This window comes from Tamandua tetradactyla, chromosome 7 (genome assembly GCF_023851605.1).
Source record: "Tamandua tetradactyla isolate mTamTet1 chromosome 7, mTamTet1.pri, whole genome shotgun sequence".
Classification (NCBI taxonomy): Eukaryota; Metazoa; Chordata; class Mammalia; order Pilosa; family Myrmecophagidae; genus Tamandua; species Tamandua tetradactyla.
Window position 1 is genome coordinate 87,916,062 of NC_135333.1, and position 21,714 is coordinate 87,937,775.

At 37.6% G+C, this 21,714-nt stretch overlaps 1 protein-coding gene across 6 annotated transcripts in view; it reads left to right on the forward strand.

Annotated features, from left to right (window-relative positions):
- Positions 1-21,714, forward strand: part of IRAG2 (inositol 1,4,5-triphosphate receptor associated 2) — a 168,538-nt gene that overhangs the window by 140,856 nt on the left and 5,968 nt on the right. For all 6 annotated transcript variants that reach the window (XM_077170322.1, XM_077170318.1, XM_077170317.1 and 3 more), the window contains 4 exons: positions 67-207; positions 1,753-1,887; positions 19,860-20,007; positions 20,695-20,738. In XM_077170322.1, the coding sequence (XP_077026437.1) occupies positions 67-207; positions 1,753-1,887; positions 19,860-20,007; positions 20,695-20,738 (468 nt within the window). The remainder of the gene's footprint in view (positions 1-66; positions 208-1,752; positions 1,888-19,859; positions 20,008-20,694; positions 20,739-21,714) is intronic.

Below are 21,714 nucleotides of genomic sequence, written 5' to 3' on the forward strand. Positions count from 1 at the left end.
TGTTCGACCACATCTGGGTTTTTTTTTGTTTGTTTTGTCTTCACCCTTACCTTATTTTGACAACAGGCAGAATTTCTCAGACTATCTTTGGGATTTAAGTGTGACTGGTTTACCTTGGAGAAAAGAGTGAAGCTTGAAGAGAGGTCCCGTGACTTGGCAGAAGAAAACTTGAAGAAGGAGATCACTAACTGTTTAAAGCTATTAGAGGTTAGAATGAGAACATTTGGTGTTATACATTTGGCCATATTGCTAATGTTTTCATAATTACATATGAATTTACTTATATTACTAAAACCAATACCAAGTACAGAGCCTTGCCTGACCTAAATTAATAGGAAGCAAGAATCTAAGATCAGGCTGAAATGAAAGATTCACTAATAAGAGAATATCAGCAATTAAACAGAATATGCCTTTTCAAGTAGATTGTAAATACCACCTGACTTCTCTCTGGGTTTTCAAATAGATTTCAGGCAGCAATCATACAGAAAACTGAGTAATTTTAAGCATCATAGAGGAGAATTGAAAGTCAATTTCCATTTATGATTAACTGAAGAAAGAGAATGTGGCTGATTTCAGTCTTGTCAGATGATGGGAAAACCTATCATATAGATACTGAGAGAATGAGGGGATTGCTTCACTGGGTACAGAAAAGTGTAACAATGACTGTTACCCTTCCTTCTTGTGAAGTTACCATAAATTTAGATAAGGACTGGACAATTAAGAAGGCTAATTTTGGATGATGAGAGGAAAAATTGAGAAACTGTATTCTGTTGTGCTAATAACCATCATCTACTCTTCCCTTCCCAACTGGAGGTGGCTATTTAAACTACAGTAGAAAACTATGTCTGACAATGGTCATTCCAGTTGGTTTGCATATCTGTCTGTTTCAAAAGTGGCCACTATTCTTTAGGCACTTGTGATGTGACAAGCATTTGAAATCTATTACCTTTAATATCAAAGTATTCCTGGAAAAGATAAAATAATCCCTATCCAATAGGTGAGGGAACAGCAAATCAGAGAGGTTGACATTTTAACATTTCTGGAATTAGGATACAATTTACAACCAATGATGCCTTACAGTTTAAATGTCAGCGCTTTTTCATTCTTAATGCTACTGAGAGTAATGGTACCTCTGACACTCCATGGCATTTTAGATTTGGGAAAGTCTTAGAAATTTGCTTAGTGTCACACAGCTAATGAGTGGTAGATTGTTCGCTTCCAAGTCTGCTGTTCTCTTGATTCAATATCTACCAGAGGGAGACCGTTGGTTCTCTATAAGGAAAGGGCAACATTTTAATCGAGTGCACATGTTTGAGAGTAACATTCATAAAGCAATGAAGGGGTGCTGACCTAGTCTGCCCAACTGCACCTAGTCAACGAAGGAAGAGCAAGTGCAGTTGCCAGAGCCATATCTAATTCCGGTCTATTTTCACTCCTTTTCTCAAAAGCTCAAACGATGGTCCTTATACAATATAATTCATTTATAAGCGTTATCTCTTCACAATCACTACTTAATATATCTCATTCTTTTAGTTGAAGAATAGACAAAAAGTTTGTGAGCACTTATCTATGACCACCAGATAGCTAACAAAAATTAATATTTTGATATCATTCATTATTCTTTGTTGCTTCTTTCTACTCTCTACCCAGGTAATCATTATTTGAATGTACTATTTGCTCTTTCAACCTAATGTTAGAATTATTTGCTAAATGCCTGAATCCAGTATTTTCAATACCTTCCTCTCTATGCAGTGTTTAACACCTCTGTGTGAAGATGATAACCAGGCCCAGGAAATTATTAAGAAGCTGGAGAAGAGTATAACGTTTCTTAGCCAGTGCACTTCTCGAGTGGCCAGCAGGGCTGAGATGTTGGGTGCCATTAATCAGGTAAGAGGTTTCCATTTCTCTAGTTTTAATGAAATTACTAGAAGGATTTATTTTCCCTGAGGTTATGGATTACATTCTTAGGAAGAAATTTTTTAAAAATACTTCTTTGTTGTATAAGGCATACATATTTAATATAGAAAAAAATGGAAAAATGAATTTACAAATAAAAATGTAAAAGGAAAAGTCCTCATAAAAGCATTAGGCAGCAACAATCTTTATAAAAAGTATGCAGTATATCCTCCTATACCCTCCAACTATACAATGTTATAATTCACTTTTTCATTCAGCATTTATTTTTCATTTAACAGTTAGCACAGACAACTTTCTACATAATATAAAGATTTACACCTATATCATTATCATTTTATGGCATTCTGTTGGTTGAATAGATCATAATTATTTAATCAATTCCCTATTATTGATCATTTCAGGATGTTCTTAATATTTTGCTATTATGTGCAATGCTACAAGGAAATCCTTGTACATTCATCTTTGCACACTTATTTATACAGAAAACAAATTTTGAGATTTCTTAGCAATTCTGAGGAGACCTGAATTTTTAAAGCATATATCTAATAAACTTGTTAAAATATATTTTCTTGAGGAGACATTTCATTATGGTGATAGTTTTAGTTTGATCATTTGTCACACATTTTTTAATATTCAAATTCCTTTTTTGCCCCTCATTAGAGAATAATATTCTGTGTTTTAACTTTTATTAAAGTTATACATGAACATAATTTTAAAAAGTCAAATAGTTCTAAAAGGCTTTTTATACCATTTCCCATGTTCCATGACAACAACTCCTACCTCTTTGGGTGGTTGGTTTATTATGTATTTACATCCACAGAGTGATTTATTTTCGGTTTTAGGCATTGCCTGTTGATTTCCCTCTACAAAGATGAATGTTTAGTTCTTTTACCAATTTCTGTCCCCATACACCTTTTCATAGCCCCTCGATCTGTTCTTTCTCTCCTCTTTCCTTACCAAAATTTACCAATTTACCAAGCCTAAATTCCATGGCAAACACAGTATTCACTCCCTTTTTTCTTCTCTTATTTTGTCTTATTCATTTGTCAAATCTATAACCCTGATTAAATCTACTTCTCCATCTGCTCTGTGCCTTCATAGCTAGAAAATAAAATCACCCTGCTGTACTGACTGAGTGCTCTTTAAATTCATCATCACAAACCTCAAGTGGATTTTTGAGACCTCCCATCATTCATCCTCCTCCTCTAAATGTCAATTTCACACCTCCTACTTTCTCCTCAAACTGCCATCATCTCCTCCCCCATCTTCTCTGTCAACTGATAACTTTACTTCCTACCACACAGATAATCAAAGCAATCGAAGGAGAATTGCCACTGAGGGAGAACAAATGAATGTCAGCATTGCAAGGGGTTGAAAATGGATAGTATACAGGAAAAGGTACAATCAGTGCAAGCTAGAGTCTGTAGTTGACAGAAACATTGTAATATGTTTCCACTGAGCATAACAAATGCCAAGCTAATTTAGCAGGGGAACTCACTGCACTTTCCCCTACAAGGGACATGACTCCCAGGGGTGTAAATTTCTCTGGCAACGTGGGACAGGACTCCTGGGCATGAGCCGGAACCCAGCATCATGGGATTGAGAAAGCCTTCTTGACCAAAAGAGGGAAGAGAGAAATAAGACAATATAAAATCTCAGTGGCTGAGAGATTTTAGAGTCAGGAGGTTATCCTTGAGGTCATTTTATTTTTTATTTTTTTAATTGTAGAACAAATTTCAGAGTTCGGTATGGGTTACAATTCCACAATTTTAGGCTTTACTTCTAGCTGCTCTAAGATACTGGAGACTAAAAGAAATATCAATGTAATCATTCAGCAATCATATTTTTTTGTTAAATCCTACCTTCTCTGTATAACTCCACCATCACCTTTGATCTTTCTGTACCACTCTTTTGCTTTCTGTACTACTCTTTTGGGATATTTGGGCTATAGCTATTCTAACTTTTTCATGTTGGCAGGAATTGTCAATAATATAGGGTAGGGAGGTGGAACTAGCTTATGCTCTGGAGAGGCTGGGCCCTCTAGGCTTCAGGACTTAACAGGTCCAGGGATTCATTTGGAGGTTGTAGGTTTCTGGAAAGTTATCCTAGTACATGGAACCTTTGTAGAATCTTATATATTGCCCTAAATGTTCTTTAGGATTGGCTGGAATGGTTTTGGTTGGGGTTTGGCAAGTTATGACAGGTAGCAATATCTAAGTGAAGCTTGTGTAAGAAAGCCTCTCAACTCTATTTGAACTCTCTTAGTCACTGATACTAGTAAAACAACTGATAAAGTTACACTTCTTTTCCCCTTTTTGGTCTCCTGGAGGTTATTTTTATGCATTATATAGATATTCCTTTTTAGTTTTTGCTGTATTGGAGTGGTTAGAGGGAAGTACTTGAAACTGTTGAACTGTGTTCCAGTAACCCCGATTCTTGAAGAAAACTATAACTGTATAGCTTTTACAACATAACTGTGTGATTGTTAAAACCTTGAGTCTGATGCTCCTTTTAGCCAGGTTATAGAGAAATGAGTAAAAAAAAAAAAACTAAGGATAATAAATAATAGGGGGAGATAAAGGGTAAAAATTGGGTAGACTGAAATACTGTGGGTCAATGGAGAGAAGAGTAAGAGGTATGGGATGCATACTTCCCCCCCCCCTTTTTTTAAATTTCTTTTGCTTGAGTGATGGAAATTTTCTAAAAATGATCATGGTAGTGAATACACACAACTATATTGTGAGCCATTGATTGCGTAGTATAGTTGGACTGTAGATGTGTGGATATTTCTCAAGAAAAACATTAAAAAGAATTAAGAGAATTGCCACAAGCTCCAAACATACTAGCTCCTGAACCCTTATACCCTACCTTCCTAGAGATGAATTGTCCCTAATCCTCCCTAAGGCCAACCATCCTCTTACATATGAGATCCCATCTCCTCTAATTAAGGATTTTGCTCTCCAGTTCTCTCCTCTCTCCTCAATGTTTGGTTTTTCCAATTCTACTGAATCATCCCCATGAGTACACAAATATGTTGTTCTTTCTAAGACGGGAGATAACATGAAACAAATATAAACAAAGAAATCTTTTGTTGATATTTTCTCTTTAGTTACCACCCTATTTCTCTGCTCCCATATATAGCAAAACTCCTCAAAAAAATCATGCTTACTGTCTCTAATTCATCTCCTCCCATTCTCTTCTAAGCAATCTTTTACCTCCACAAAGCTGATTTTCCCAGTGTTACCATATTCAGTTTCTCAGCCCTCATCTTCCTTATCTGTTGCCTTTGACATGGCTGGGCATTCCCTCCTCCTGGAAACACTCTCTTCACTTGGCTTCCAGGTTCCCCATTCCTCTGGTTTTATTCCCTACATCATTGATTGCTCCCACCCAGAGCTTCTCATTCCTTTTCTATTTTTTTCCTGTTTTATATAACACTAATCAACTTCCATACTGTATTTATTTTTCTTATGTTTTATTTTCTGTCTCCTCCCACTAGAATCTAAACTCCATGAAAGCACAAATATTTGCATTTTGTTCACTATTGTGTCTTGCATGCCTAGGATACCTGATACATACAGGTGCTCAATAAATATCTGTTAAATGGATGAATAAGTGATTGAATGAGTAATATTAGCTGGATTAATATTTGTTGTTAACATTATTATGGTCATGTAAATGCCATTCATAGAAGACAATGGTTTATTTGATGACTTTTCTTCTTTGCAGTTTCATGTTCTTCCTAGAGTTAATCATTTTTCTTCTCATGATTATTTGTTTATCTTTCTATTTACTTATCACTAATTAATTCCCAAAGTCTCCTGAAGTCTAGGGGTTTACAAACTTTCCAACTAATCTGGTAAACTAAAACATCTTCTTGAGATCTTGCTTCGAGAAATTTTCAACCTGTTTATGAAATTAACATTGAGAGGACAGGGTGGAGTTGACTCAGTATAGACTGCCTCTGGGGCAGTCTGCAACATGCAGACCAGAGTGGATGCCAAAGAAGTGCTGTGTTCCTGCAGTCCACCTCTGCAGCCAGCTTGGGAGATGTTCCCTCTTAATTCTACAGCCAGGAGCTCCCATGGGGAACCCGGAAGCCAGCAGACTTGGTATACCTATGCATAGAAACCTTGCTACTGGTGTACAGTGCCTGTTGTAGTTGCTTTCTCTCCTGGCTTCCTGTTTCATGAAGTTCCCCAGGAGGCATTTTCCTTCTTCATCTCCAAAGGTTGCTGGCTGGTGGACTCTCTGCTTCGTGGTACTGCAGCATTCTCTGCTCTCTCCGAATCTCCAATCTCCAAAATGTTTCCTCTTTTATAGGACTTCAGAAACTAATCAAGACTCACCTGAATGGGTGGAGACACGTTGTCACCTAATCCATCTTAACAACCACTCTCGATTGCATCACATCTCCAGGGAGATGACCTAATTACAGTTTCAGACATACAATGCTGAATAGGGATTAGAAGAAACAGCTGCCTTTACAAAATGGGATTAGGATTAAAATTTGGCTTTTCTAGGGGACACACATCCTTTCAAACCAGCACAGTGACTATCCTTCCCTCTCTGAGGCAGGCTGTTGTAGGCACCTGGTTTTGGTGGAGGCTGGAGGGCCTTCCCCTTGGGAGGAGGGGAGACACAGAGCAGAGCTGATCTGTCAATTGGCTGGTGAAAGAGGCACCCTGGGTCCTGCTACCTCTATCTTTTCTCCACAGAGGAGCAAAGGAAAACACATGGCATGCATGGGCAGAGAGGTAGGGATGAGGGAGCCAGCTGCACAGAATGCCAGGCCCTCCTGGGCTGACTATTAGCAGAGGATTTGAAGCTCTTAACTCATCAGATCAAGGTCATTCCACTCGGGAGCCTGGGCATCACCATGGTGCCCATAAGTGGATTCTCTGCTGAGGTACACACTCCCCACCCTGCAGCCCCAAGGTTGGCAGCTTTCAGTGCGCAGGGAGAACTGGAACCTTAAGTGTTTGCACCTGGTCTGTATTTGCACCATCCTGCCCAACTGGCTGACATAGTCAAGGAGAGACGGGCCTGAGGGAAGGAGGGGGCCCAAGTGTACCATCTGCTGGGAAGACAAGGAAAGTACACTCTGGCAAACTGCCTTTCTCCCTAGCTTTTAATAGATTTTCAGTTAGAGTTACAGCTTCTGCATGAGGCAAACCAAGTACAAAAGGAGCCCTTCGATGCAAACCCAAGCAACTACAAAATCTTAGATGAGTGAGGGAATTTAGTTTTCAAAATAACTTTAACAAAATAATGAAATGCCAAAAAATCCACAAAAAATAACTAAGCATAAGAAGATGCAAAATGATATTGCCAAGCCAAATGACCAAATTAAAAAGTTGAAGGAGACACAGAATTTGGAACAAATAACCAGAGATTTTCATACAAATCTAAATAACTTCAATGGGTTGGCTAAAGACATAAAGAATATCAAGAAGACACTAGAAGGATATTAAGAAGAATTTGAAACAATAGAAAAATAGCAGATCTTATGGAAATGAAAGATAATGTAGGTCATTTCAAAACATACTAGAGAAACAAAATAGCAGATTTGAGGGGGTAGAAGAAAGAATAAGCAAACTAGAAGACAGGGCAGCTGAATTTGAACATACAAAAGAACAAATGGTGAAAAAGATGGAAAAATTTGAATTGGATCTCAGGAAAATGGACAACATGAAGTGCACAAATATAAGAATCATTAGTATCACAGAAAATAAAGAGAAAAGAGCTAGGAAGATTATTTGAGGAGAAGATTGAGGATAATTTCCCCAGTTGAGAACATTTCATGGACTTAAATCATGATTAAGTTGGCTGCATCCACAGCTGATTGTGTTTATAATCAGCTAAGGCAAGTGTCTTCTGCAATAAGTGATGCTTAATCTAATAACCAGAAGGTTTTTAAGGAGGATTCAGAAGAGAGAGTCACTCTTCCTGCTTCAGCTGCTGAGCCTGTCCTGTGAAGCTGGCAACATTGGAGTTGCCAGCTTTACAGCCTGTTGTATGGATTTAGGACTCTTAGATTCCCATGGTTGTCTAGCCAGCCTCTTGTGAGAGTTCGTTGAGGAACTTCATCGGAGTTGCCAGCTTGTGGCCTGTCCTACAGACCTTGGACTCTACATTCCCACAGTTACATGAGACACTTTCATAAACTTTACGTCTATGGATATCTCTTGCTGATTCTGTTTCTCTAGGGAACCCTAGCTAATACAGCTTGGTACCAGGAGTAGCTCTTAAGAAACAGAATCTTAAAAATGGGTTTTTATGATTGGTTTTCTACTCTGACTGGACTCAAAGGCACTAAGGACTCTGTTTCCTGTAATCAGAATGACACCGCCAATCCATGGGGTGAACTGGCAAAAGAAATAGTCAAAATATCACCATTGGATTCTTCTAATGCTTCGCTTGTATGAGGACAGGTCTGGGGGTGATTGACCTTGACTATCAGGGGGAAATAGGACTGCAACTGCACAATGGAGATAAAGAAGGGTTTTCCTGGAATATAGGAGATCCTCTATATCTTTTAGTTTTACCATGCCCTGTGAATAAAATCAATGAAAAACTGCAACAACCCATCCAGGCAGGACTATCAATGGCTCTGAAACTTCAGGAATGAAGGTTTGGGCCAACCCACCAGGCAAAAAACTATGGCCATCTGAAATGCTTACTGAGGATAAAGGGAACATGGAATGGGTAGTGGAAAAAGATAGTGATAAATATGAACTATGACCACATGATCAATTACAGAAACAAGGACTATAATGCTGTTTTATTCATCTTATAATATTTAAGTTGTAAGATATCAAGTTTAAGAGTGAATGTTACCCAAGGACTTGCACCCCATTCTGGGGAGATTTAATGAGTTTCTGGTTGTACATGGGACAGTTGAGTATTGTTAGGCAAGGAAAACATGTGTCTATTAATGGTTTTCTATTTACGGATTAAGTATGGTTTGAAGTGATGTGTATAGCTGCCAAGTTGACAAGGGGTGGACTGTCATGGTCAGGTTCATATGTCACCTTGGCCTGGTGGTAGTGCCCAGTTGTCTGGTTGGACAAGCACTGGCCTGTCTGTTGCTATGAGGACACATTTCCTGGACTATAAATCATGATCATGTTGGCTGCATCCACAGCTGATTGCATTTGTAATCAGCTAAAGGGAGTGTGTTCTGCAATAAGTGATGCATAATCTAATCACAGAAGGCTTTTAAGGAGGATTCAGAAGAGATAGTCACTTTTCCTGCTCAGCTGGTAAGCCTCTCCTGTGGCGTTTGTCCAGACCCTTCATCAGAGTTGTCAGCTTTACAGCCTGCCATACGGATTTTGTACCCTTAGATTCCCATGGTTGTCCAGCCAGCCTCTCCTGAGAGTTTATTGAGGGCCTTCATTGGAGTTATCAGTTTGCAGCCTACCCTACAGACCTTGGACTCTACATTCCCATAGTTATGTGAGACACTTTTATAAATTTTATATCTACAGATATCTCTTGCTGATTCTGTTTCTCTAGAGGATCCCAGCTGATATTCCAACCCTTATATAAAACATAAATATTCAAAACAAAGAATCCCAATGAACTACAAGTAGAATAAATCCACGTAAACCCACTCCAAGACTCATGCTAATCACTGTCAAGTGCCTGAAGAAAGCAGAAAGTCCTGAAAGCAGAAAGAGAAAAGCGATACACCACATACAAGGGAAGCCACATAAAACTAAGTCTGACTCAACGGGTACCATGGAGGCAAGAAAGCAGTGATATGATACATTTAAGATTCTGAAAGAGGAAAAATTGCCAGCCAAGAATTCATTATCCAGCACAGCTGTCCTTCAAAAGTGAGGGAGAGATTAAAATTTTCACAAACAAATGCTGAGAGAAATTGTTAACAAGAGAACTGCCCTGCAGACAATACTAAAAGGAGTTTTGTTGGCTGAAAAAAAAGACAGGAGAGAGAAATCTGGAGAAGGGTGCAGAATTCAAGAGTGTTAGTAAGGGTAACTTAAAGGATAAAAAGAGAGAGGGAAAAAAATTGACTTGAGAAGTAAAACTAAAGGATAAGATGATAGATTCAAGAACTGCCTTTACAGTAATAATACTGAATGTCAGACTAAACTCACTAATTCAAAGATACAGATAGGCAGAATGGATTTAAAAATATGTCTATGCTGTTTACAAAAGATTCATCCTAGACCCCAGTATACAAATAGGTTGAAAGTGAAAGGATGGGAAATGATATTCCAAATCAGCTGTAACCAAAAGAGAGCTGGAGTAGCTAAGCTAATAACAGACAAAGTAGACTTCAAGTGCAAAAATGTCAGAAAAGGAAGGACACTACACCAAGGGACAATTCACCAAGAAGAAATAACAATCATAAATGTTTATGCTCCCAATCAGGGAACTCCAAGGTATGTGAGGCAAACGTTGGTAAAATGGAAGGGACCAGTAGATATTTCAACATTAATAGTGGGAAACGTCAGTACATCAGTCTCCTTGATAGAAAGAACAACCAGGCAGATGATCAATAAGGAAATAGAGAATCTAAACAATGTGATAAATGAATTACACCTAATAGACGCATATAGATCATTATACCCCAGAACACCCAGATATACATTCTTCTCTAATACTCATGGAGTTTACTCCAGATCATATACTGGTACACAAAACCAATCTTAATAAATTTTAAAAGATTGAAATTATTCAAAACACTTTCTCTGACCACAATGGAATGAAGCTGGAAATCAATAACCACCAAAGTACCAGAACCTTCACAAATATATGGAGGTTAAATAACATGTTCTTAAAAATTAAAAATCAGTGGGTCAAGGAAGAAATTGCAGGAGAAATTGGTAAATATCTGGAGATGAATGAAAAGGCGAATACAGCATGTGAAAACTTAATGGGATGGGCAGGCCACAGTGCTCAGCAGGCAGAGTTCTTGCCTGCCATGTCAGAGACCCAGGTTCATTTCCCAGTGCCTGCCCATGTGAAAAGAAAAAAAAAACTTAATGGGATGCAGTAAAAGCAGTGCTGAGAGGGAAATTTATTGACCTAAATGTGTATATTTAAAAAGTAGAAAGAGCAAAAATCAAGGACTTAATTGCTTACCTGGTAGAACTAGAGAAAAAGCAGCAAACTAACACCAAAGAAAATAGAAGAGAAATAGCAAAGACTAAAGCAGAAATAAATTATGGAGAACAAAATAAATGACAGAGAAAATCAATAAAATGAAAAGCTGGTTTTCTGAGAATATCAATAAAATCAATGCACCCTTAGCTAGGCTTACAAAGGAAAAAAAAAGAGGATGCAAATAAAATCAGAAATGAGAGGAAGAGCAGCAATATGGACTCTGAAGAAATAAAAAAAAAATCATAAGGAGATACTATGAACAACTATATGCCAACAAACTAGACAACTTAGATGAAATGGCCAACTTCCTAGAAGCACACTGTCAACCTACACCGACTTGAGAATGAGTAGAAAACCTCAACAGACCAATCACAAGTAAAAAAATTCAATCAATCATCAAAAACCTTCCTACAAAGAAAAGTATAGGACCAGAAGGCTTCACAGAGGAATTTTACCAAACATTCAAAAAAAAACTAACACCATTCTTGCTCAAACTCTTCCAAAAACTTGAAGGAAAAGGAACACTATCTAACTCATTTTTATGAAGCTAGCATCACTCTAATACCAAAGCCAGGTAAAGATACAAGAAAGGTAAACTACAGACCAATTTACCTAATGAATATAGATGCAAAAATGCTCAACGAAATACTTGCAATCTGAATACAATAACATTTTAAAGGAATTATATACCATGACCAAGTGGGGTTTATTCCAGGTGTGCAAAGGTGGTTTGCAACACAAGAAAATCAATCGAATAATACAAATATGCTGGTTTGAAATTATGTGCCCCAGAAAAGTCTTGTTCTAATCCTGATTCAGTATTGTAGAGTAGGACTTTTTGATTACATTGTATCCATGGAGATATAATTCACTCAATTGTGGGTGTGACCTTTTGAATGGATTGTTTCCATGAAGATGTGACACACTCAATTGTTGATGTGACCTTTTTATTAGATGAAGATTTGACTCCATCCATTCAAGGTGGGTCTTTATTGGTATACTGGTGTCCTTTAAAAGAAGAAACATTTTGGAGAAAGCTTAGAGTTGACAAATGAGAAATAGCCTACACAAGACCCAGACATTTGGAGATGCAGAAGGAAAATGCCCCTGGGAAAGCTGTGTGAAGCCAAAGGACCAGCAGATGCCAGCCACATGCTTTCCCAGCTGACAGAGGTGTTCTGGACCCATCAGCCTTTCTTAAGTCAAGGTATCTTTCCCTGGATGTCTACTTTGGACATTTTTAGGGCATTAGAACTATGAACTTGTAACTTATTAAATTCCCCTTTAAAAAGCCACTCCAGTTCTGGTGTATTGCATTCTGACAACTTTAGCAAACCAAAACAACAAAAAATTAACAAATTGAAAGATAAAAATCACATGGTCATCTTGACTGATGCTGAAAAAGCATTTGACAAAATTTGGCATCTTTTTCTAATAAAAACACTTTAAAGGTAGGAATTAAAGGAAATTTCCTCAATATGATAAAAGAGAATATATGAAAAGCCCGCAATCAGCATCACACTCAATGGAGAGAGACTGAAAGACTTCCCTCGAAGATTGGGAGTGAGACAAGGATGTCTACTGTCACCACTATTCACTATTGTGCAAGTAGTTCTAGCTAGAGCAATAAGGCAAGAAAAGGAAATGAAAGGAACCCAAATTAGAAAAGAAATAGTAAAACATTATTTGCAGATGACATGATCCTATATTTGTAAATCCTGAGAAATCTGTGACAAAGCTACTTTCAGTACTGTTTCTATACACAAATAATGACCTAACTGAGGAGGCAATTAAGAAAAAAATACATTCACAATAGTAACTTAAATACTCAAGTATCTGGAAATAAACTTAACCAGGGATGTAAAGGACCTGTACAAAGAAAATGACAAAACATTGATAAAAGAAATCAAAGATCTAAATAGGTGGAACAATAATCTCTGCTCATGGATAGGAAGTTTAAAATGTCATTAAGATGTCAGTACTACTCAAATTGATCTATATATTCGACACAATACCAATCAAAAGTCCAACAATCTACATTGAAGATTTGGAAAAGCTAGTTATCAAGTTTATCTGAAAGGAAAGGAGCCTCAAATAGCCAAAAACATCCTAAAAAAGAAGAATGAAGTGAGAGGACTTATACTTCCTGATTTTGAAGCTTATTATAGAGCCACAGTGGTCAAAACAATATGATACTGGCACAAAGATAGACATATTGACCAATGGAATTGAAGTGAGACTTTAGAAATAGACCTCCATATCTGTGGTCAATTGATTTTTGAAAAGGCCCCCAAATCTACTGAATTGGAACAGAATAGTCTGTTTAATAAATGGTGTTAAGAGAACTGGATACCTATATGTGAAGGAATGAAAGAGGACCCCTACTTCACACTGTATACAAAAAATTAACTCAAAGTGAATTAAATACCTAAATATAAGAGCAAGTACCATAAAAATCCTAGAAGAAACTATAGGGAAACATCTTCAAGACCTAATAATAGGAGGTAGCTTCTTAGACCCTACACACAAAGCACAAGCAATGAAAGAAAAAAAAAATACACAAATAGGAACTCTCCAAAATGGAACACTCCTGTGCTTCAAAGGACTTTGTGAAAAAAAGTGAGGAGACAGCCAACTCAATGGGAGAAAATATTTGGTTTGATATCCTGTATATATAAAAACAAATCTTAAAACTCAAGAACAAAAGGACAGACAACCCAATTGTAAAATGGGCAAAATATGTGAATAGACATTTGTCCGAAGAAATACAGATGGCTGAAAAGCACGTGAAAAGATGTTCCTCTTTATCAGCTATTAGGGAAAAGCAAATCAAAGCCACAATGAGATATCATATCATACCTATAAAAATGGCCACTATTAAACAGTCAGAAAATGACAAATGTTGGAGAGAATGTGGAGATAATAGAACACTTATTCACTGCTGGTGGAAATGTAAAATGGTAAAAGTCACAGCGAAAGACATTTTGGCAATTCCCCAGAAAATTAAATAGCGAGGTGCCCTATACCCTGGCAATTCTGCTACTCAGTATATACCCAGAAGATCTGACAGCAGTAACATGAACAGACATTTGCACACCGATGTTCATAGTGGCATTATTCACAGTTGCCCCAAAATGGAAACAATCCAAGTATCCATCAACAGATGAGTGGATAAACAAAATGTGGTATATGCATATGATGGAATATTATGCAGCAGTAAGAAGGAATGAGGTCATGAAGCATGCAACAACATGGATGAGTCTTGAAGACATAATGCTGAGTGAAATAAGCCAGACACAAAAGGATAGATATTTCATAATTTCACTAATACAAACCACCTAGAAAATGTAAACTCAGAATCTTAAAATGTAGAATATAGAGGATCTAGAAATAGACAGAAACTGGAATGGGGTAGTGATTACCTAATATGTACACATTTATTAATGAGGTTGGTCTTAAATGTGTGGGGATGGATAGAGATAATGGTAGTTTTTTATTGGAATTATAAGTATTAGTGCCTACTGTAGGTGAATATGATTGAAAAGGGTTAAGTCATATATCTCACCAATTAACACTACAAATACAAATTAGTTCTTGCATGAACTACTTCAAATGTATGACACTTGTATAAAGAGTTAATAATAGAGTGGTGTGGTATTATATATACCTGTTGCAAGCTATAGACTATATTAAATAAACCTTACTAGTACAACACCAGTACTAGGGGTAAATAATTGGGGCAGAGCGCCAGTTTGAAGCTGTTATGTATTCTAGAATAGCCATATCCTTTAATCCTGATTCAATACTGTAGGGTGGAAACCTTTGATTAGATAGTTTCCATGGAGATTGACCCATTCAATTCTGGGTATGGCATTTTGATTAAATTATTCCATGGAGATGCAATGTACCCCATTGTGGGTGTGACCTTTTGATTTTATGGAAATGTGATTCCACCCTTTCAAGGTAGGTCTTGATTAGTTTAGTAGAGTCCTTTAAAAGAGGAAACATTTTGAAAGAAGCTTGGATGCTTGGAGAACAGTTTCTTGAGGGCTGATAGAGATGCAGACATTTGGAGATGCTTGGAGTTTTGAAAGAGAGGACTGACAGAGATGCCTGGACATGGACGTTTGGAGTTGCAGAGCCCAGCAGACATCACCATATGTCTACCAATGAGATGCTAAGCAAGCCAGAACCCAGAGTTGTGTCCCAGAAGACCAAAGTGAAGGCCCACAGATACTTAAAGAGCAAACCACTCTAAGCTTCTAACTCAGAAGCTAGAAGCAGCTTAACCAAAAACATGGTACAGCAGACACCAGATACATGCCTTCCATTGTGACAGACATTGGACTTTCTTGAGTCAAGATATTTTTTTTTCTGAATGCCTTAGTTTAGACATTTTTATGGCCTTAGCACTGTAAACTTGTAACATAATACATTGCCTTTTTAAAAGCCATTCCATTTCTGATATATTGCATTCCAGCAATATTAGTAAACCAATACTGATATTGGTACTAAAGAAGTGGGGTACTGCAGTCTGCAACTATGAAACATTTTGAACACCTTTACACCTGGATAAGGGGAAGATTCTCGAAGAATTGTAAGGAAGTGAATAGGAAAGGCCTAGATTGTTTTGAACAGACTGTTGGCAGAAATATGGCCTCTAAAGATATTTCTGAAGAGGCTGTAAATAGAAATAATGCATGTGTTATTTATTTCAAACTGGAAGAAGACTACCTGTGTTTTAAAGTAGCGGAGGATTTGGCCAACTTGAGTACTGCTGAGGGATGGAAGTTAGAATTTAAAGGCGACGACCTAGGATACTTAGCTAAGTGAATTTCCAGACTAAATGTGGAAAATGTAGCCTGGGTGCTCCTTGCAGCTCATAGTGAAATGTGACAGGAAAGAGATAAGTTGAAAACTGAACTCTTGGATATAAAGAAAACAGAAATTGATGGTCTGGAAAATTCTGGACTTCCAGAAAGTGAGACCCTAGTGAATAGGGTCCCACATGAGGATTTAACCAAACATGGAAGCAGTCAGCCATTATTGGACAAGTGAGGATTGGAGATGAAGTTATCTAGAAAGGATTTGTGGAAAATCATATTATCTGATGGCGATGATCCCTGTGCACTGCATAAAAAACTGACAAGAGTGTTTCAGGATCTGTATAAATGGAACTACTGCTAGTATGGACTACAAGGGACAGAAAAAGGGACAACTTGAAGGAAAAATGACTTCAGAGGAGAACCATGGAAGCTGAGGTCTAGAGCCAGGAAATCTCAGGCCAGGAGAGTAGACTACCCATACATTTGGAGAGGGTTAGTTTGCTCTGGAAGCAGAGGGTGGACCTTCCACTTCATTGTTCAGGAAAAGTGGGTGTCCCAGGCCTCTGAGAGGGTGGCACACATAAAACGGGGATTGGGGGAGCCTGGCAAACACCCATTATTCTGAGGGAGTTGAGCATGTGCTCCAGAGATGGCAGAGAGCCTGGGTACTGCCTTGATGTTTGGAGAGGGTGGAGCTGAGCAAAATATGGTCCCTCCCAATGGCCCCCAGTATTACAACCCTCAACCCAGCATTTGCAGAGAGCAGAGCCAATGTGTAGGCCCTTGGAAATGGCTTTATAATGTGTAAAGCCATTATTGGGACTGCTTTCAAAGCTCTGATTAATGACTCTCAGACTTTGAAATCCAATGGAGTTTGCCCTGCAGTTTTCCAGAGCTGTTTTGGTCCAGCGAAATCTGTTTACCTTTCATTTTCTCCCTATGGCAATGGCTACTGTGTCCTGACTGTTCCTCTTTTGTATATTGGAAGCAGGAAACTTGTTCAGAGCTTCATAGGTCAACAGCCAAAGGAGAATTTTTTGCCTTAGGGCAGACCATGCCAGTAACTGACTCGAATGAGATTTTGTACAATTTCTGACTTTGTATTGCATTTGTATTGTTACTGAAATGGCTTTTGTGATATTGTGATGAAATGAATGCATTTTGTATATGGAAAGAACATGTCTTTTGGGGGGTGGAATGTGCCAGTTTGAAGCTGTTATGTACCCTAGAAAAGCCATATCCTTTAATCCTGATTCAATATTGTAGGGTGGAAATATTTGATTAGATAGTTTCCATGGAGATTGACCCACTCAACTGTAGGTGTGGCACTTGGATTAGATTACCCCATGGTGATATGATTTGCTCAATTGCGGGTGTGGCCTTTCGATTAGATGGAGATGTGACTCCACCCATTCAAGGTAGGTCTTCATTAGTTTTCTGGAGTCCTTTAAGAGGAAACATTAGTTTACTGGAGTCCTTTAAGAAGAAGCTCAGATGCTTGGAAAATAGTTGCTTAAGAACCAACAGAGATGCAGATATTTGGAAATGCTTGGAATGTTTGACAGAGAGAACTGACAGAGATGCCTAGATATGGATGTTTGGAGCAGCAGAGCCCAGCAGACATCACCATGTTGCCTTCCCATGAGATGGTAAGTAAGAGTTGTGTCATGGAGTTGCAGAGTGAAGGCCCACAGACATTAGGAGGAAATCTCTGCCATCGGAAGCTTGATGCAATGGAACCAGGAACAAGGACCAGCAGATGCCAGCCATGTGCCTTCCTATTTGGAACTTATCAGGCTTTCTTGAGTCAAGGTATCTTTCCCTGGATGCCTTAGTTTAGATATTTTTGTGACCTTAGAACATTAAACTTGTAACTTAATTCCCTTTATAAAAGCTATTCCATTTCTGGCGTATTGCATTCCAGCAGCTTTAGCAGACAAATATAGGGAGTAAGGCATATGGAAGTGTTTTGGGTTTCTTTTAAGGGTGGCTATGTATATCCCTTATTTTTCTCTCTGGAGTAATGAAAATTGCCTAAAATTGAGAGTGAGGATCATTGTACAATGAGAGTGAGGATCATTGTACAATGAAAGTGAGGATATTGTGAGACATGGATTGTATACTTTGGATAGAATGTATGGCATGTGAGTGTATCCAGAATCAAAAATAGATAAACAGATAAACAAGTGCTGGAGAAGATGTGGAGAGAAAGGGATACCTATTCAATGTTATTAGATTTTTAACTTCTAGTAGCTCTTCTTTTTGTTCTCTGAATGTTACTTTTTAAAATAATGTTTTATTTGTATTTTATGATGCAATAATTCTTTGCCTTCTGAAGATATTGGCAGTTTCCCTGAATTCTTGCAGTCTGCTTCTGTGCTGGTTTGAAATGATGTATATACCCTAGAAAAGCCATGTTTTAATCCTAATCCCATTTCATAAAGGCAGCCATTTCTTTAATCCCTATTCAGTATTGTATGTTTGAAACTGTAATTAGATCATCTCCCTGGAGATGTGATTTAGTCAAGAGTGGTTGTTAAACTGGATTAGGTAGAGGCGTGTCTCCACCCTTTTGGATGGGTCTTGATTAGTTTCTGAAGTCCTATAAAAGAGGAAACATTTTGGAGAATGAGAAATTCAGAGATAGCAGAGCAGAATGGTATAGCCACAAGAAGCAGAGTCCATCAGCCAGCGTCCTTTGAAGATGAAGAAGGAAAAAGCCTCCTGGAGAGCTTCATGAAACAGGAAGCCAGGAGAGGAAGCTAGCAGATGATGCCGTGTTCACCATGTGTCCTTCCAGATGAAAGAGAAGCCCTGACTGTGTTCACCATGTGCCCTCCCACTTGAGACACTCTGAACTTTATGGGCCTTCTTGAACCAAAGTATCTTTCCTTGGATGCCTTAGATTGAACATTTCTATAGACTTGTTGTAATTGGGACATTTTCTTGGCCTTAGAACTGTAAACTAGCAACTCATTAAATTCCCCTTTTTAAAAGTCATTCTGTTTCTGGTATATTGCATTCTGGCAGCTAGCAAACTAGAACAGCTTCCTCTAGTTTCCTCTTTTCCTGAGTTTTGGTTTCTACCTTTCATATTAGATACATTCCTCCCATATCTTGTGATCCTTTCTGCAGGTGATTTGGATCTCTTCATATGTTCAGTGGGGAGATTTTCACTGACTCTGAGCTTCATATGAGCTAGGATGTTTCACTGGACTATCTCCAATGTCAGTATTTTTAAGACTATCCTCTTGGGGTGTCAGGTTTCATAGATAAAATCTTCCAACTGCCTGCCTTGAGGGTACAAACCTGGCTGCCTGTGTTTGGGAGCTGGAAGGAGAAATAAGGCTGGTAGATCTCAATATTCAAGTCTTTCACTGTAATGTTGTTTACAGTACCATACTGTACCATATGTGAGTATGGTACACTCATATACTCACTTATCTGGTATTTCTCAATCATAATATCCTCTGCTTAAGTCACTTCAGAAATTCAATGATTTGGTCTTTTGCCAAAGTGGTGTAGGAGAAGTTCTGCTGGACAACGTAAGAGAGGAAATCTATGGGTCTAAGTGCTTTTATATAGACCTTTGAGTTATGTTCCCACACCCATCTTAAACTTGCTTCCAGAGGTGCTCATGCCACTGAGCCTTTAGGGCTTTCTGTGATGTAAATGGCATTGCTTCTAGGTTTTCCTTACAGCTTTTGGGGTTTCAGCTTTTTTTAGGCCTGGAAAGTAATTTTATCACTAATCCTTCTGTTACCCTGCTTTCAAAATTTTGTTGCTATTATATCTCCTTCTGTTGTATTTGCCCTTGTGTATTTATGCCTTTACAAATCATACTTTTTAGTGGGATGTGGGGATGACTGAAGGCAAATGCATGTGTTCAACCACCATCTTTAACTGGATATTGAGAACAGTATTTACAGTATGAATTTCCTTTTTGATGTTTTTTTTTGTTTGTTTTATCCCTACTAGGAAAGCCGGGTTAGTAAAGCAGTTGAAGTGATGATTCAGCATGTAGAAAACTTGAAGAGAATGTATGCCAAAGAGCATGCTGAATTAGAAGAGCTGAAACAGGTTCTTTTGCAGAACGAAAGATCTTTTAACCCTCTTGAAGATGAAGGTAATAAAGGTTTAAAATAATAGTGTTAGTTTTTCTAATATTTTCTTTCATATTATCATTTTTTAAAGTCATGTCTTTAGTGTAAGATCCTTTGATTGTTATATTAGAAAAATAACTCATTCCTGTTTAGTCACAAGTAAGGTATTGGTTAGAAAATGGATTGGGAAACAAGAATTCTTTGGTAATGACAAAAAAAGTGCACTAAATCAATTTAGATGACTGAGATGAGAGAACATAGTTAATCCAGTTAAGTATGTTGACTTTAGTGTCCCCTTGTTTAAGAGGTTAGTACTGATTCTTCCTCCTCACACAAAGTCAGGTGAAATAACTGAAATGTGCCATTCTCCTCAATAATGGTTTTGTATTACTCAAGGGAGGGATGACCCTAGTGGCTAAACTGAATGATGGATTGGGAAATAGGGAAATATTATTAGGCCATGAAAATATCTAAACATAAAGTTTTTAAAAGTCTTATAGTTTATTTCAAATAAACAGTATGAACTTTCTGAATAGAATTATTATTTTAATGATATTCCTTCCCTCTTCTAGAAAAGTAACAAAATTTGGTATTCTTCTGATTGGTATTTTTTGGCTCATTCATTCAGCAGACATTTATTTAGTGTCATAAGACTATTCCTTTAACGTAAATTGCACATGTAATTTCTAAAATGTCTATTTTCCCTTCAGATGACTGCCAAATTAAAAAACGTTCATCCTCTCTTAACTCCAAGGTAATTGCTAATTTTCATATTAATTCAATTAAGAAGTGTCTATCAAATGCTTATAAGATAGTTTTAAATATTATTTAAATCTATATGGCTTTAAATGTAAATGACAGAACAGTGATTTTACCTCATATACAGTCAATTCTCATTATTTGCAGTAGTTGTAGTCTATCAAGTCACCATGAACAATGAATTATTGAAGACTGAACCATTGCTCCTAAGGGGTATATGGGGTTAGGTGCCTAGAAGCCTGTAGTCACAAGATTTGTATCAACCAATCAATACATCACTTGGTTTTATGTGTGTTTCTGCTTAAAGTCACCTTATTTAAAATATAGCGATTCATTAACATTGATTGAACTCATAACCAACAACATTATAACTCATGCCTGAATGAAGCTTATCTAACACACAGTATATTTTCTCCTTAAAGTACATCACAGCCTTCCTGTGCTTAGGATACTATTCAGCATTTTAGCACTATGCTCAGGGGCCATTTTAAACAGTGAAATCACCATCAAAAAGCATAAAAATGCACACACACACAAAAACAGATAGCACTAAAATACTGTGGGAAGGACTCTTATTTATATGACAGCATGAGAACCTAAACCAAGAAGGCAGAGCTGGGAACGTGTGTGATGGGTGACCCAAATCTTTGCTGCTCTGTTTATGTCCATGCATATTCATTCATGATCATCTGTGAAGGCTATGCGAGTATTCGTTGGGAAGCTACAAATAAATTTTAGCAAGTAGACAAATTCATAATACGATATCTATAAATAATGAGGACGTGTGTGTGTGTGTGTGTGTAGGTATTTATATTTATATATGCATGCTTTTATACTTCCTGTTGTATTTTAGATCAACTAAGTTTGCATGCCACTGTCAGGAAAGCCAGTTATCATTCTTCTCTGACATAAAGAAAAAGTTAGAAACATGCAGTCCAGCAGTGGTAGAGCAGTTTCAGAAAATGCAATAG